The sequence below is a fragment of the Drosophila sechellia genome, chromosome 3R, assembly GCF_004382195.2.
Source record: "Drosophila sechellia strain sech25 chromosome 3R, ASM438219v1, whole genome shotgun sequence".
NCBI lineage: Eukaryota > Metazoa > Arthropoda > Insecta > Diptera > Drosophilidae > Drosophila > Drosophila sechellia.
The window spans coordinates 24,794,257-24,812,456 of record NC_045952.1 but is presented as its reverse complement, the minus strand read 5'-3'; the positions used below and the strand labels follow the sequence as shown (position 1 = coordinate 24,812,456).

General features: G+C 39.8%; 1 protein-coding gene across 1 annotated transcript; it reads right to left on the bottom strand.

The window, feature by feature from the left end:
- Positions 1-3,165: 3,165 nt before the first annotated feature.
- LOC6617038 (dipeptidase 1) lies at positions 3,166-17,556 on the bottom strand. Its single transcript, XM_032720355.1, has 8 exons — positions 17,234-17,556; positions 11,134-11,861; positions 11,007-11,076; positions 10,763-10,939; positions 10,600-10,684; positions 10,434-10,509; positions 10,161-10,299; positions 3,166-5,449 (listed from the first exon to the last, which is right to left on the bottom strand). The coding sequence occupies exons 2-8, from the start codon at positions 11,781-11,783 to the stop codon at positions 5,342-5,344; spliced, it is 1,305 nt and encodes a 434-aa protein (XP_032576246.1). The 5' UTR covers positions 11,784-11,861; positions 17,234-17,556; the 3' UTR covers positions 3,166-5,341.
- Positions 17,557-18,200: the final 644 nt, after the last annotated feature.

The window sequence follows — 18,200 nt, the reverse complement described above, 5'->3', positions numbered from 1 at the left end:
TCAGAAACTTTTTGATATTTTACGATGCTGCGGCAAGGATTTGTGGTGCCAGGCATTAATTGCCTTGTGGTTGTCAACAGCATATGTCGGTTCCAGGCAGATTTTCCACTTACATGTACGTGATAATAAAGGAAAAAATTGTATAAAATGTCGCATTTTTAAATTGCCCTTGAAAGCAAGTATGTCCTACGAATATTTAGACTCCTTTTTATTGTCATACAAATTTTAATCTGCAGATTGGTAGTTTAAACCATTTTTTTGCGCAGTGAATAAAATTTCCACCCGTTTCCAAAGAATTTAAATTATCCACATTTCGTTGAAGGACATTTAAGCCCGGAGCAAAGCCTCAGACAGTGGTCAGTTGGGGTTGGGGAAGGGACATCTGTTCGCAGCTTAGTAAGAGCTTAGACCAACGAGCGACCGATTGTCTGAATTATGAAAATTGGTCATCACATGTGGACCGCAGATGCTGACGAGGCTGGATATGAGTATCGGTTCTATAAAGACCCCGTGCATGCGTTATAAATTATTCAATTTAGTTAATACAAAATCAATTCTTATAAATTGAAATGGTCTTTGGCGGAGCGATACAAAAATCATGATAGCATCATTATTGTCGCTTAATCATCATAACAATCAAAGGGTCATGTGGGTGAGTGTATTACACAATAAACATCATCATTAAATATAATTGCACGTAACAGTTACTCAGTTTCACTTCGGATGGAAATTCAGTTGCTTTTGATCTGTGGTTTTTCCCGGGTGGCCATCGATGGTGTTTCTTTGGTTGAGCGAATGTGAAAAACCGCATTTGTTATGCAAACGCTCATTAAAATGTTTGCCGCGTTACGCATACGCATTGTTGGACGAAAATGAAATCTCATACAGTTTACTTTTTCTCCCCTTGAAATTTCATTCGATTTGTGTGATTTTTTTTTTCCAGTTTTCAGTTTTCGATTTACCCTGCCCCACAGCATGACCACTTTTCGTTTTAACTTTTCACAATCCTAAAGAAGACATTTTCACCTGCTGCTCTGCACTTTCCACTTCAAGTGCAACAAGGCCAAGAACGGTAGAGTTGTTGTGCACTGACACTCTGAATATTTCAGGAATTTCTTAATTGTTCAGGAGCTCAGCCAGAGAAAACAAAACAATTCTTGCATGGCCGCTTATTCTACAGTCCTTGTGTGTATTTAATAATTCAAAATATAATCGTTTGTATTCTTGCACTTGGAAAAACATTATTTATTAATTTCAATTAGCCTATTTTGGGCCTTCGTTTTACTAGATTATTTAATATTCTTCTCGGATTAAATAATTATTGCAGATTAAGTGCGCATAAAAGGCGATTATTCGATTTTAACGTGTATGTGTTTTATATTATAATTATATAGTATTATAATTAATAAATGAAAAAATGTATAAGAATTCCAAGTTTTTCGCAGTGTGCGCGTTTCTGCGATTATATTTTATATTTGAAAAACAATTTTCCAGCAACGACAATGAAAATGTCGGCTAAGTTTGTGAGGGGTCCTGTTCTTGGTCCAGTTGACCAGGACAACTCAGCATGTGGCTCAAAGTGCCCGAAAAAACTCGAGGCCAGGCACTAGATGAAGCATAAGCAACACAACGCGGAAAAAACGAAAAGAAAATAAAGCAAGACGAAACGCAGAAAAATAATAAAAAGAAATTGGACAATAAAATACAACAATTTATGGCGTAGAGCAATCCTTTCTTGTGGCACTTCATGGGAAAAGGCGGAGGTGGCACCAAAAGTCGGGTTAAGGCGGCAACATTGTTTGTGGTGAGGTCGTGGTGCGGTGCGGTGGTTCAGTGGGCGGCGTGGGTCAGCAAATCGTCATTGGAAACTAAACGAAAATGTTTAGTATGATTTTTTATTTCACTTTGCCGTTTTTCTTTCCTACCCTTTCACTTGCATTCTTTTTTCATATATTTATTATCACTCAGTTTTTTGTGCTTTCATATTTTTGGTTCTTTCAGGGTTGACAAGTTCCGATTTATGTTAAGAAGATTTTAAGATGAAATAGTGCGCCGGGTATTTTTCTATGTCAAATCAAAATAAATGCCATAATAACTTAACAAGGCTGCTGCTGTTGTGTGAAAAGTAACCCTGAATCCTATTGATTTACAAATAAATATTTTATTCTTCCTTAGGTACCTCAAGCACTAAAAAACTCAACAAATATTATTTTATATTTAAACAATTGGAAAATATCATTTTTGGTAGGGATAAATCCCCCCTCATCCACAAGCATAAAACGTACTTGGCGCCCGTTTCGCTACACTCTAGTTCGATTTTTCTGCGCTCGGGTTTTATTACTTTTATTAGTTTCCACTGGTAAGTGATGGTTGTTGGGCTGCCAGTGGTATGGCTGCTGGTAACAAATGTTTAACAAAAGTTGTTGCCTCTGCGGGTTTCGTTCCAGCTGCCAGCGAGATGATTTAAACGAGACGTGCGTTGCCAGCCAACGGCAATCGGGTCCTTTTAGTGCCAAAGACGAATCCCGAAAAACCGAAACTTTATTTCATTTAATTGAAATTTTATGTAAAACACACATTTCGTCCGTTTGATGCATAGTTTTTTAACGCTCGCAGCGCCACGCCCGCCACCCCGACCAGAAATAAAACAAATGTGAAATATTCGCAAGTTTTACGAGCATTCATTTATGTGGTTTTGCGGCAAGCGGATTCCAGCTGCTTGACCTTCGCCCCGAAAAAAACGAGATAAATTCCATGATTTCTCACTGTTTGAACTGTTTTGGCCACCAAAGCGGAAATAAATTACATTGCAGGGCACGGGAGTTTTATCTACCCCGGCTTAGGGCGTATAAAATGCGCTGATATAAACAAACTGAAACTGCAAATCCTTTTATTTTTACGTTCGAATTGACAAGCCAACCCCTGTCAGAACTCAGAGAGATAAAGGGGTGGGGCAAGGATGAGAAACCCGAGTGCTGGCAGGATGTGTATTTCGACTGCTATCATCGCAATAAGAATAAAGGAAAAGCATGCGAAGTGGAGCTGGAAGTGTTGATGGTTCTTGAGGCGTTTCACTCACATTCACTGATTTCCTTCAGTGGAAAGCGAGTATCCCCTAATAAACCATTCCGAAGTGAGTCCAAAATAATCATTGAGCATTTTCAGTTAGTTTTATAATTTTTATGAATTTATTTATGTTTTGTTTTGGTATTTTTCTGCTGGCCACTTACGACATCTTTCAATTTACACATATGAATTAATTAATTTATTATTTGTTCGTTTTTGGTTATTTTCCAATTCACAACTTGACATACTTCCATACAATTATATTACTATTTGATCATTATTCATACAAATATGTACAGGGTGTTCAAACACAGTTCACATGATCAGCGATTTTCAAATATTTTCCGATACGGTTACAGTTAAGTTTCCCACATTGTTATATGCTATTTGTAATCAATAAAGTGTGTTTTCTTTTTAACTAACATCTGCAGTAAAAATGGTTGAATTCGTTTGTAATCTCTTTTTCAGTTTTGCATGTTGTTAAACATTAAATTATTATAGTTATATATAAGTAGTAATAATATAGATCTGTAATTTAATTTTAGTTTTGATCACATGTGTTATTCTTCGCCTTTTGTTTTGTTCGCTCACCAACTGCGTAAAACATGAAATATGCTTTGATTTGAATCTATTTTTTAACGCTTTTTATTTCTTTCAACTAAACTGTTTAATTGAATTGATGAATTGAGCTGGGGAAAGCAAAAGCCCCCTGGAAAAAAAAATTTGATGATTAAATTAAAACAAAATATTTCAACATACAGCTTTATACAATAGTGTGTGATATAGGTGATTAAGTGTGGGTATATGAGTTAAATAGTTTTTGAACAAACACGCTTGTAGCCGTTTCTATTTGATTTCTATGCAATCTTTATTTAATATTATTTCTCGCTTAATTGGTTTGCTTGTGAACTTATTTGCAATTTTGGCGGGTTGAATTTTGTATGGATCTATTAATTATACAATATGTTTATCATTTCGCTGCTTTTCGTTTGCCAATGCATCGCCTTACTTGAATATTGATTAAAAGATTGGCATTTAAGCCTTACAAATGATGCATAAAATGTGGTTACATTCAATTTGTGCATTGAATTACATTCCTTTTTTGGTTGTCCTCGTTTTGCAGTAAACCTTGGCTAATTAAATGTTTAATGTTAATTAACTAATTAAATGGGAATTTCATTTAGGATCATAACGAAATTAAAAACTCTTTAAACGCATAATGTTTTGTAATTAAATCGTTTGCTGCGAGTGCGGGCTAATGAATTCAGATTAACGAACTTTATTCGATATCAGATCCAAATAAGCTCACCAAAAGTCGCACTTATGAATTCAGTATTTAATTCATTAACTTTAGCTATATTCTTGTAAACTTTAATAACTTTTTCATAGAAAAAATACACGATGAAAAATTAGATTTTCCTCTGTACTAACATTGAGCTTGACTTTTGTGATTAGCCTCGGCTTTTCTTTTAAGCCACTTGCCACTTTGTTATCGGCTTAATAATTTTAGACTAAATGTGCTTTACTTGCGCTATTATAGGCTTTACTTTTTTAGCGTTTGTGTGCTCTGTTTTTTTCCTTTTTCCATCCTCATTATTTAGCTTTACCTTCTTTTTTGTCTGACTTAGAGCTAGAGCTAGAGATAAAAACAAACATGGCAATGATATTTACACAATGTTGGCTAGTTCGGGTATGGGGGGAAGAAGAAGAAGAAGTTGGGTGGTCATTGGGGCGTTTGTGGGGGGTGGCTTTCTCCACTGGCCACTTTGTATTTGTTTATGGCCGATGCCAGCTGCGCAAAAAGTTTCGTGCACTAAGAATAAAATCAAAGTAAAGGGAAAACATCAATTAAAGTGTAATTCCAAGGTAAATTACAAAAAAAAAATAATACATTTTTCTCAGATAATCTTGAAAGCAAAATAATGGTGTTCATAAAAATTGTTTGATTTTTTTCTCAGTGCAGCAACAGCGGTTGGCCAGCTGCTCGACTCTGAGCGATTGCAAAATGTCGGCGTTTTTTCCCAACGTGTGTGTGTGTGCTTGCCTGCATGTGTTTGTGCAGCATCATGCCACACACACATACACTCACGCACAGAGCAACAATAACAAAAACAACTACATCAGTAGTTGAGAGAAGGAAAACTTTGTCAATTAACCTAAAACAAGTTTCACTTTACAACACGTACGCTTGACATAATTTTTAGCCATTTTCGCCACAGTTTTGCGATGAATGAAACGCTATGCATATGGGTGAACTTTACAAATGGAGAAATTATCACGTTCTTGGTCCTTGATAACGACAATAGGATCGGCCCATAATGTCTTCGGCTGGAATTGACTGATCAATGGGTGCCACTCGCAAAAGTTCCATCTGATCGCGCACCTGCAAGTAAATGAAGTACATTTGATTGGATTAATATACCATTAGGGCAATTATTTATGCATGCGTGTGTGGATGTGGATGTGCGTGTGGTCGTGGGAGTGAGACTGACGACAGCTGCACTTGATTGATGAAAATTGATTGCAATGCTCCAATGCCAAGCTGGCACAACTTACAAAACTTATTTAGCGTAATTGCCAAAGTTTTGTTTGAATTTTCAAATTCAGAAATGATTTCTTGGAACTTCTCGCGTACTTCTTCATATGGCATCAATATTGTTCGCAAGTTTTAGCGCCGCGCTTAGCTAACAAAATTGGACTTGCATGTTAGTTATGGTAAACATTCTGGCAAAAATTTCCAAATGGGTTTACACAAATTTATTAAGGGAAATAAGGTTTGATCGTTGGAAATACTTTATAGATGCTCTAGAAGCTATGTGGGGCTTTCAAACTTTCTGCTTATGGCTCTGCAAAAGTGCTGGATAAAAGGATGTCATCCAACACGAAAACAAGAGTGCAAAGAGTTAGATGTTCGTAGGAACCTCTTCCGCATGTCTAACTCACATACAGAGTTACGCACTCCAAGCACACACAAGCGCACTGTATCCTTAAAGAGAGGCCAAAATCTGAATGCCAAACAGGCAGCTCCTATATCCTGGCAAAAGTTGAAGCACATTTAATGCCACAAAAGCAAAAAAAAGGCAGGCGGGAGAGGGCGGAAAAAACGAAATAAAATGAGAGAAAATGTTTTGTTTTCAACACCAAACACCTTTTGAGGGGTGATGGTGAGGCCTAGGTCGGCTGGTCCCATTTCCTGGGTTTTGTTTGCCACACAACAATCGAATTTACGACTTTTTTATGAGGCTTTATGTGCGCCCTGCCACACAAACAACAATAAAACGTCAGCTTTGGCTCAGTCATTGCACTTTGTGTGCATGACCCACTCACACAAAACAGTGGAGCACAACAACTATGGGAACTTTGAGCCATTTGCCTTTTGGCTAGACTTTTCCGGCCTTTGAGCTGGATTTTCCCCACCAGCCCCCGTCGCCCATTCAGTGAAAATGAAAAGCCCAGTTCACTGTTACAGTTTGAGTCATGAGCTCAAAGCGGAAAATGAATGCCCACTCCACCGCGACACAACGCATTTCCCAGCAATAAGATCCAAATCAATTCTCATAAGGTTGTCACTTTTAAAGTTACAACATCACAAAACAAGCATCTTAGATTTTGGCCGATTATATAACAATAATTTTGATTTAGGTTGAAGTGGGAGATTTTTATCATTGAATCCAAAGAGACCAGTTTCATAACTAACTGATAAAAAACTTTAAAATAATATAGCTAAGTAATGTAATAAAAGATGATATACTGTATCCGAATAAAATACAAATTTTTCTGTGTAAATAAACATTATAATAGAAGTCTTGTAATTCAATTTGTGAACCTCTTAATTTTACTAAGATGAGATTGACCTCCATGTCACGACACTTTGTTTCCAGTGCACACAAGGCCTGTGAAAGATATTTAAATGAATTTGTCTCGCACAAATTGCTGCCATTTGCCCATCTGAGAGGCAAAGCCTCCGTTGCCGCCACTTGGGCGATGTGTCGTGCCAAATTCTGTTCTTCGCTCTCGCATTAGATATAAAAGGCTAAAATAAAAGATACATTTACACAAACACAAGTGGGGAGTGGGCCCTGAGTAGGGCCTGAAATCCTTGGCTTTTCTTTGCCCCCGACGAGGCTGCTTTTGTGTAGATAAAAACTGGCGTCGAGAAAATTATCATGTTCATGGGCTATGGCTATGGCAATGGCACTCGGAACAGATCCACTGGCCACCACCCCCACCACCCACAAATTTGCGGCCATCCTTGTCGTCCCAAATGTCCTTGGGTTTGTGTTCCGAGAAACGTTTACTTCTGGATAAATCTGATCGGAGCATTGCTAGTTTTATGCGACTTAAGATATGCACTTAGTTTTGAAGCGTTTTAAAATTTATGGGGCCATAAACTTAGAGGGACATACAAAATCATTTAAAATTGATACCTATCTATACCGCCGAATGGTTATATTTACAATCCTATTACAATAAATAGGAAATGTTATCAGAGTTAAAGTAAAAATATATAGATTTTCCAACATGTATATTCAGAATTCTATCTAAGCCTTTAAGTCGAGGACTTATAAATCCCGAGAAATTATTTCGAATTGAATTTTAAGAACTCCCCGTTCCGAATTTTGACCGAGTGCGTGTCGAGCCTAAAAGGGTATTATATATATGCTGACTTGTGCTCATATACATGTTCTTGTGAGCGCTTGTGCCAGATGGCAATCATTAAAATGGCCTTTTGCCTAATTTCTATGACTTGCTTAATTATCACAGCCATGACCGCCTGAGTCACATGGGTACACACAACGCAAAACAGCATTAAGCTTCTAATAATTGAACATTTGACCCGCTTTTCGTTATTATTTAATTGCATTACGAGCCGAGCTTTTTTCGACGTTCATAAGTAGGCTATAACGTACTTTATTTCACCGCTTCCAGAATTGAGTTGGGGGATTTCGCGTACGGTTCAATGAACTGGAGTCTTGGTCTGCTGGTTGCAAAACAAAGGCAAATGTCATTGCGATAAGTATATATGGCCTGGCTTAATTTGCAATGCTCTGGGCTTTTTGGCCACAGATAAAAGGCGTTGGGTAACATTTTTAATTACTTTTTACCGCAAATGTCTGAAAAAAGGGGGAAGCGAAAAAATACAGAAGCAAACAGAAACGTATTAAAATACAATTCTTAATGAGCATTATGGCCATATAATAAACAGCAGTAAAAAAGAGTGCATTGTGCTATATGGTTGCTTGCTGAGTGCAAAGCGCAATAAAAACCCAGCGATTTTAATCAGTCGCGCTGCAAAGTAGGCAATACTTTTGCAGCCTTATTTTTATGCTGTTACCATTTTCATTACCATTTCCCCACTGATGGGATAAGCGCCCCTTGCAAGGCCTTGTAATAGCGGACATTAAGTATTTCTACGTATTATACACCCGCTCTGAACTAAAACTAATTACAATGTAGAGACTGCGGAGACGCCGCGAGAATATGATTAAAGTTTGCCGGGTCGCCTCTCAGTCAGCGAGAGACAAGAGCTAAATTAAAAAATGCTGCGGCATCTCTTTCTCGACTTGGTCAAAATGGGTTTCGGAATGTTGAAACGTAGAGGAGGTTTTCGTAATCAGCAAAAGCAATAAAATCTAGGAGCTTGGTCATGGTTCACGCGGCATATGATTTATTTTTCAAATCAAAACATTAAATTATCTCTGCAGAAGGAGCATCTTGGCTTAAAGAGGCAATTATTTAACGATTTTGATTTAGGGAGCAGAGGATAATCTTCACATAAACTGGACTATTCAATACCTAATCATTATATCAGTTTCTATATCATTGAAATGGCTTTCTGCTAAAAAAAAAAAGGCATCGATTGAACAGGTATTAACGAGCATGTGAAATTCTACCAACATTTGATTGCCATTCCACTCAGCCTATCAGTTAATTTGAAGTGCGTTTTTTACTTTGCAATTCCAAAGTAGTAAGCACACAAGATTATTTAAGCAGGCTGGAGTGTTGTCTGCATCGTTTAGTCATACATCTATCTATCCATTCATGCGTCGAACCGTCCAAGCATCCAACTATCCAACTATCCAACTATCTAGCCATTGAACTGAAAAACAAACCCACTTTCAAGTCTTTGAACTGGTACTAGCCTCCGCTCGAGTGCCGTTCAATGCCGAGGAATAACTTCCTAGCGAGGGGCTCTGGCCCATCCCGTATTGATCTAAATTGAATGCTGCTTGAGCTTGGAGTGCCCAGACATAGTCATCGTGGAGCAGTGAAAGAAATCCCCGAGCCAAGCCAAATCCCAATCCCATTCGCAGGACCATAAGCTGCATCCAGCCGTAGAGCAGACGGCAAACAAGCTGACCGCATCCTGCAAACAAACTGCAGAGTGAAGCTGTTGCTTCGGTTGCGATGGTCAGGCTCGTGTATAAATATCGGAATAAGCATTTGAAAATCCTTTTAAAATTATTTCACAACTTGCGTCTTTTCGACGTCAAGCCAATGTCCTGCCAGTCCTCCGCCCGGTTCCCCATTAACCTCTCCATCCTCCTCCTCCTCCACTCCAAGTATGTGCAAATTCCATTGCAAAGCCACATTATTCCTTTTATCCTTGCGAAAGGAATTTTCCAACTGCAATAACAGCCGAGGGAGAGAAAGAGAAAAGCAGAGGCCGAGGATGCCATACCAATGTCCTTTTCCCAACTTCTTTGTTTGTTTGCTGCGAAATGTGTGTTTAGTTCTGGGACTGGCTTCGACTTTAAGTCGATCAGGTACGCGCCTAATACCAAGAAAAAATATCACAAAAAACTAATATTGCTTTGACGCAATTTTTAATACTCCGGCAACGTACTCAGAGCCAGCCAAAGTCTGGTTAGCTCTGGAATATCCCTACTATACTTTCATGATATGACTATGACAATGGAGCTAGAGAACAGACATGATTTTCTTTTTAACTCTAATTGCTCTCCCCTTTCTCGAAATTGCGTAACACTCTTTGTCAGAGTATCTGAGCATCCTTTAGGGGACAGCCCGGTGAACAATAGAAAAATGCCAGAGAAAAGTGAGCAATTTCGGTACGTTTTTTGCTGTGGACTCACCGCTTCGACTTCCTTGAATACACGTATTAGATTCCTGCCAGCCAACTTGGCAATATCCTCCTCAGACCATTTATCAGACTCGAGCAGGGCAGCAAAAAGATGCGGATATTTGGACACATCCTCCAGTCCTTTGGGCACTCTTAAGTGGAAAGCAGAGAAAGCAGATGGAGAGCGAAGAAAGTCGAGAAATAGAACGATAGAGAGACCATAATTTGGCAAATGAAATGAAATGTAATTGAAGCCGCAGTGCTGGCCAAAAGTTCCCCTACTTACAAGTTGACTCCGTCGTAGCCAGCTCCAATGCCAACATGATCGATGCCGGCCACCTCCCTTATGTGGTTGATATGCGCTGAGGGGTGGACCAAAAAGCACAAGTTTAAAGATTAATAGTGCACCACCACCACCCAGCGAATGAGCCACTGGGCCAAAAACCACCTACCCACAACATCGTGCAATGTCGCCTGTCCCGAGCAGCTGACGAAATGCGGATAAAAGGCCACCATAACCAGACCGCCGTTTATTGCCTGCATTGGATGTGGAATCGGAATGGGGTATATATAGATTAATGTGCCCCCAGATTAATGTCGCCATAATGGACTCACAATGCGTTGCAGGACATGATCAGGAACGTTGCGGGAACTATTGCAGATGGCGTGCGCCGAGGAGTGCGAGAATATTAACGGCGCCCTCGAGGCGGCCAGGGCATCCAGCATCGTGGGCACCGAGACGTGAGACAGATCCACTATCATGCCCAGTCGGTTCATCTCCTTGACCACCAGCTGCCCGAATTGGAATTGGAATTGATTAGGGTTACAGAGCCGATTCTCTGAAGGGGGAACATCTCACCTTGCCGAACTGCGAAAGACCGCCTATGTGTGGGTACTTCCCAGGTTCGTCAACTTTGCAGCAGTCCGCCCTAAAAAATGAAAGAGTATTTATACATAATAATAAAAAGGAGCTCAGCCAAACTTACCATGGTGTATTGCAGGTGTGTGTGAGAGTCAAGTATCTGGCGCCCAGTTGGTAGAACATTCGCAGGACACTCAGACTGGTGCCGATGGCATGTCCACCCTCCACGCCAATGAGACTGGCGATCTTGCCAGTCCGGTGCGTCTGCTCGATTCCAGAAGCAGTCGTGACCAGCGCCATGTGATGCGGATAGAGCTGAACAAGTCGACGAATCAGGTCGATCTGCTCCAGCGTCAGCTGCACTGCATCCAGATGCTGGGATGAGCAGGGGGCGTAGGCGGACCAGAACTGAGCGGAGACCATGCCCTCCTTCAGGCGGCGCAGGTCTGTGTGACTCCAGGCACTCGATGACCAGGGAGCCAGTTCCCGCAGATCGCCGCCAAAGTGGAAGTCCTTCAGTTGGTTCTTCAGAAACTTGCGGATATTCCACGGCAGATCGTTGTGCCCGTCGATGAGGGGCACTTCCTTCAGGACATTCCGCACCCGCTGCATCCGGAAGTCGAAGTCGTCGGCGGTCTTTGAGCCACCGCCGCTGGCCGACGACGCCGCTCCGGCCGAGCATCGCAGGATTGGCAGGACGAGCGGGAAGTAGACAAAGGTCAAACAGTTGAGGCCACAAAGCACGAAGCCCTTTGGCAGCTTCCGCGATTTCATTGCCCCCGAGCTGCACGGAGCTCTAGTGGAAGAGCACGCACTCCGCAGCACTCACATTGATGGTGTTCGGCCTTCTAGCTAAAAAATAATATTATATTATATAATATGGATTACACTATAATATATTTTTAAAAAAGCCTAACAAATATTGTATTCAACTTTAAAGACATCTACTTTATAACCGAATAACTTGTAAAACAAAGTCACACTTTCTTCAAGCCTCAATAAGTCTATTAAAATAATATTTTCAAACATCAAGAAATCTTAAATCTGAAAGCCTGCTTGTTTGCTTTTAGAAATAGTCCTTTTTACCCATGCCTGGTGTTTCAAAGCCGGGGAATTGGCTTAGCCTATTGCATGTGCGGGTGGCGTGATTGAGCTATTGAAAGTTGTTGGCAAACAAATGTCATAAATATAACGCCCACGGCTGTGCTACCGAATATCCCCAGCTCCTGGCCCCAAACACAAACCAAACCAGGGCCCCTTTTTTCCTGGCTTTGCCACCCCACAAACATAAATAAAACTTTTCATATTTATTTCAGAGCCCAACTTCAAATCGAAATCGCGCACAAAATGCATAAAATGCACAATAAAAATGCAAAATTATTTATAGGAAAGTTTCCTCTCCATTTCTTTTTTTTAAGCCAGCGTATCACCGAACCCCAAAAAAGAAATCATAGAAAATTTAAATAGTTTCCCCTGATGTTCGGCAGAAAAGTTCTGGGAGAGAAATACTTTATCCGTATGATTTTATTTTGGTAGTTTTTTATTCGCATACGACATAAACTTTGGCTTGAGCCTGGCAGGTGGCAGAGAACTAAGCGAAGAAGCCAGGGGAAAATCGAGAGAGCGAAGTTCTAAATATTTCCCCAAGAAATTGAAGCCCCGTTTGGCTTGGCAAAGCGGGCCAAGTGGGTAAATATATATTCTTTGTCCCAGCAAGTGAAATTAAAGTTTTGCCCTGAAACAGGGAAACTAAGCTAAACTACTTTAATAGTTCTCAACACAGAACTCGGCCACCAAGTCGAGCAACGTAATGGCCAAAATGAAATGGTAAGCTGAGCAAATGGAAATTCTGGGCCAACTTGGAAATGTCCCACAAGTTCAAGAGGTACTCGAGCTGTTCGCATTTAAAACTCTTTCAATTAAAGCTATTTTTGTTTGCCCCACAAAGTCATTGCAATGACAAATGCAATATATCACTTTAAGTAGGATTACTTCTGCTCGAGAGGTATTAAAGTAAACAAAATAAAATGAAAATTCAGAAACTTAAATCCAAATGTGCAGCTTTAATAGAAGCAGAACAAGTTCACCAGACTTAAATAATACAACTAACCAAAATTGTTTTCCGCAAAGTTAGCATTCTAAATCCTCTTAGTTTACTGAATAAACCAACATTTTTATTCCTCTTGTGATTATGTTAACACTTGCATTTTTTTTTTTGTATTTTTCCATTTTTATTTGTCCCCCTATATTTTCATTTTCATGTGCCAACTGTTGGTGGTGCACTCTGCAGGTCACATAGAAATATAAGTTGAGATCGGAGCGAGGGGCCATTGGCAACCAGAATGTTGATTTTCATGCTCTGATGCCTCCGAACAAAATGAAAACATTCCGCTACAGAAAACTAGAACGATACCTTATCTGCTCTGTCTTTCCTTCCATTTCTGGTACTGATTATGGATTCGGTTTCTTAGAGATTCGATTTTCTGCTCCGCCATATTTCTTTTGCGGCGAAATTTGTGCTGTTAAAGCTATCTGGCCAAACAGAAATTATGCAAAAATCAACAGACTCGACGATGATGACAACATTGACAAGGGCAACGCGCCACGAATATTTTGCGACATGCAAAACGTGACTGAAACGCAACGCACGAATTATTAATACAACAACAGTGAAAAGGAAGCCAAATTAGACCCAGTTGGGTTAACAGGAAGCAAAGGACGACGAAGGACGACAAACAAAAGACGGGTCGGCGAAATCGAAAACGTTTGGCGCTTCATTAAACATTGATGACTTAAAACAACCGGCATGTAAACCGAAATTAAGAGCCACAACATGGGATATTTAATTAAATTGAAGAGGTCTCTTTTGCTGAAAGGGAAAAGTCAACTGAAGAGTCGAAGTAAAAATCAATGTAATACTGGGATTACGTAGAAGTTCATTGAATATTTCACGAACGGTAATGAAAACATCATATTAAAAACTCTCAGGCCCGAGATCTTAATTGCTGAAAAAACATTTGATTTTACAGCAACTAAGTGTAAGCACATCTGCATACTATATATGAAATTAGATCTATAAGGATCGATAAATCGGATTTAAAATTGATGTCTGAAAAATCAGGTAGTGTGTAATTTAAGTCCTATTGAGGAATATTAAATATGACTGGTGGCTTAATAAATCGCATTCTGCTCAAAAGTGAGCGTCATACAAATGCAGACAGAGCGGAGGAAGAAATGAGCGCAAGGATAACTGCGTGCAACGCTGCGTATGAGCAATGAATGTGCCCTGCCTTTATTTCATATATGCATTTTTTGCCGAGTGCCAGGCTTGGGTGTAGGGATATGCCGGAACGAACGATGGGGGTTCCTGGGAAATGACAAGGGTGCGCGGACTGAATCGTACATTTATTGCAACATGAAACATTATTTTGTATGGCCTCAAAAAAATAACGAACGTAGGGAAGAAAAGAAAGCGAGACGAGTAGGAAGTATGGGAAAAATAAGGAAAACTGGGGGGTGGCTATGAAGAAACCGGAGTGCGCGCGTTGGAAAATTGCAGTAAGGAAATGCGATGTCCTCGTTGCAGTTGGAATTTCCATGCAAAGTGGCAAGCAAATAAATATAAAAATGCTTTTCTTTTCTACATTAGTGCACCATTTAAGGAAGTCGCCACACCCCCATCGCCCACAGATACTGGTGGGCGAGTTTGTCGTCTTTCATTTCCATTTTGCCTCACAACTCCAGCAGCAGAAGCGGCAAAAAATAAAGGAAACGTGCTGTAAACTACAGCAGACAATCAAAATGCATTCATGTGCGCTTACTTTACGTTATTTATAATCAGACCCCCAACTTCCTTTCATTCAGCTCTAAATTCCATTCACTAGCGAATTGTAGCAAACAGTCAATGCGAACAGCACCCACCAACACCCCTTGGAGAAAATGTGGGGTAGTTCAAGGAGGTTTTGGGATTTGTGAGCTCGGCAGGAATGCCACCGCCCACTGCGATAAGGCTTCCCACCCATAATGCAGAAGTTGCTGGAGGCCATACTGGAATTGCTTCTGGTTTATGCTTATTCAATTTTACAAGGATAATAAAACGTATCATTAAAAGTCTTGGTAATAGCAGCTGATCGCATGACCAGACAAATTCCCTAAGTGGGTGGCGAACAAACCCAAATTAATTCCTAGAAGATTATTTTCCAAAACGTTGAGCAGGAGTATTTATGTTAACACACGTGCGGAATATGAGCTAGCTTGTTATGATAAATTAAGGTAGATGTACACATTTTACATACCAAAAATATCTACTTAAGTCAATACCTATGATATGCCCTTTTTTGATATTTTATTTCAAGTATTATTTATACCACAACAGCTTATAACAAAAAAGAGCACCCTGCTTTAACTTTTGAAAATAAAAACTTTTCCACAATGTATATGCATACAGAAGATATATACATAAATTAAAAAGAAACGGGACCCATATGGCGAAATAAAATAATATTAGAAATACAAAGGGCTCAAATCAAACTTTAACAAGGATGTCCCATACATGTGTCGGTGTATTGTGATTCTATCGTTGTTCACTCATTCTTGTTTGTCCGCAAACAAGCGAAACTGAACACAAAAATTGAATGGGATTTTTCCGAGGACCGGAAAAGTGGCAGGAGCAAACCTCACAAATACCAGTGGAATGACAACCAACCTGGGGGCATGCGAAATGGCCTAAGAATGAATTGAAATTATTTTACAACATTTTCATGTTTCTTGCCATTTGTTTGATTTGCCTTGACCTTCGCCTTCAGGTCTCCCCTTTATTGTTTTTATTTCCCTTTTTTTGTATGCATAATTTAGGCTCGAGTGAATCCCTCGAAAAATTGGTTGACCCAAAATAAAACGACATATGTTGCGAAGTACCACAAGTAATTTGAAAAAAAAATGTCCAAATAATGAGCAGTTTTTGTTTAAAACATGCTGAACACAACACTGGTACAATGTTTTTTTTTTTTAGTATAAACATTTTAGTTGTCACCCAATTGACTTTGTTTTTAAAACTAACAAACCAATATATGAGTTCTCGAATAGAAACATCCATTTTTGGGAATTTGTATGCTTAAGATTTTATCCACAATTTGCCAATCAAAAAGCTTTACACATCGAGTAAAAAGTAATTAGTTTGCAATGCCTACATTTTCATTTCATATCGGGTACTGCTCCATTGAATGACGTTCTCTATTTAATTGAACTCAATCTCCAAATAGCTTTGCAAATCTACACTGACGAATAAAAGGAAAACGCAATTTGTATCATTTCAAGAGGATTTCAAGGATTCCTGATCCAAGCAACAAAATTCAAACTGCCAGAGACCATAAACACTTTGTCCCGACCAAGACTAAAAATGAGACGAGAAAAAGGTAACAAGCATTTATAAATGCCACAACAAAAGCTAGTGAAATGTGAGCCGGAGACTGGTATGAATTTCGAGTTTTGGTTAAGCTATAGCTACTGGGGCGTGGCCGAAAAAGGGGCGGATTAGGTTCAAAGCAAATTGTTGCGGAAGGCAGGAATCAACATTATCATCAGCACGCAGGATGCTGCTCAGTCGGTTATAGGATACTCATTCTCATTTCGGGCAAATGCAGATGAGGACGAGACAAAACACAGACACAAGCTTAGGGAAGGGGAGGATTTTCCCTGGGTGTGTGTGTGCGTGGGTGGTGGCGTGGGGGAGTGTTTTGTGTCGCCTTCCGCATATTAATGAGCCAAGTGCCACAAAGCCCAGCTAAACGCGCTCTCATCAATTGCTCAATATTATGACTCTGGCTGGCAGAAATCTGCATACGAAACCCATATTGGTATGTATTCTGAATACTCAGCAAGCCCCGGGAAAACTATTTTGCATTCTTTGTTGCACACATTCCTTTGCTTTTCGGGAGCTCTTATAAGAAAAAATTTAAGAAAAAACTATTCCAAATGTGCTTTAAGGAGAAGGATAGATAAGTAGAAATATAGCCCAATATACCCTAACTAAAGTTGATCAAAAACTTTTGTAGCTAGTTTACCCTAATCTTTCAACTAGTCTTTAATTGTAAAATCAAAAAAAAAGTGTTCCATTAATATTAGTTTTAGAAAAGAAAATGCTTCTGTAGTTTTTAAAATAATACCTTAAAAAAAGATCTACATCAACTTTTATTGAGAATACCAAATCGATCTGAGTTTCTTACCATAACTGGAAAAACAATTTATCATTCATCTGAACCACAAATTCACTCCACTTTTTCGTATCTCCTCTTTAATTTAATGTGAGTTAAAACACAGCTGGTGCTTGAATTTCAGACTCTTATGCACTCCACTTTCGGTTCACATAACTAGAATAATCAGATATTATTTCGCTTTGGCTGCACCACAGTACGTAACGTATACGCCGCGGTGTACGCGGGTGTAGGAGACGCGAAGGAGACGCGCAGCGCAAGTGGAACGCAACACGTGTTGGGCGACAGGTGCCGAGCGTTTGGCACACAACTCGACCGGCCGACGCACGAATTCGAACTGAAAACTGAACCAGAATCCCCAAACGAAACTGGGTAGCGAGTGAGGCAGGCACGAGAACCGAAAGAGGACGAAGGACGAAGCCACGAGGCGCAGAGAGCAAGGACAATGAAGAGCACTTTGGCTAAGGTTCCTTCATTAGGTAAGCATACTATTTCATATATATCTAGCAACTATATCACTTTACCTCAAGAAAGCTAAGCATAGATAGTCTATGAACTATCTAAAATCCTTAAAATGTTATAACCCGTTCAACAGTCATTCTTTTCATTCAGAAAACTATGCCAAAGTCATATTAGGCCATTTCAAAGAGCACGTACTTCTCTTTCGCTCGAGCAGATTGTATAGCAAAATAGGGGGATATTTTCTGAAAGTTTGCGCTCTCAATCAGCTGTTTCCAGTGCCAGGGGGTTGAGTCCTTTAACATTGCAGGAGGTCAGGCATGGCGTGAAAGTCGCTTATCCTAGCTGCTGCTTCTGGCACCCCTCGTTTTTGTTGCGCTGCCGCTGGAGCGCCTGATGCTGATGGTCGCGAAAAATTCATTGACCGCCCCAAGTAAAGCAGGTCGCTCGTAATTAAGGTTAAAATACACCAAATTAATTATTCTTCCCTCTTTTCAATGCATAAGTAGAATAGGAAATG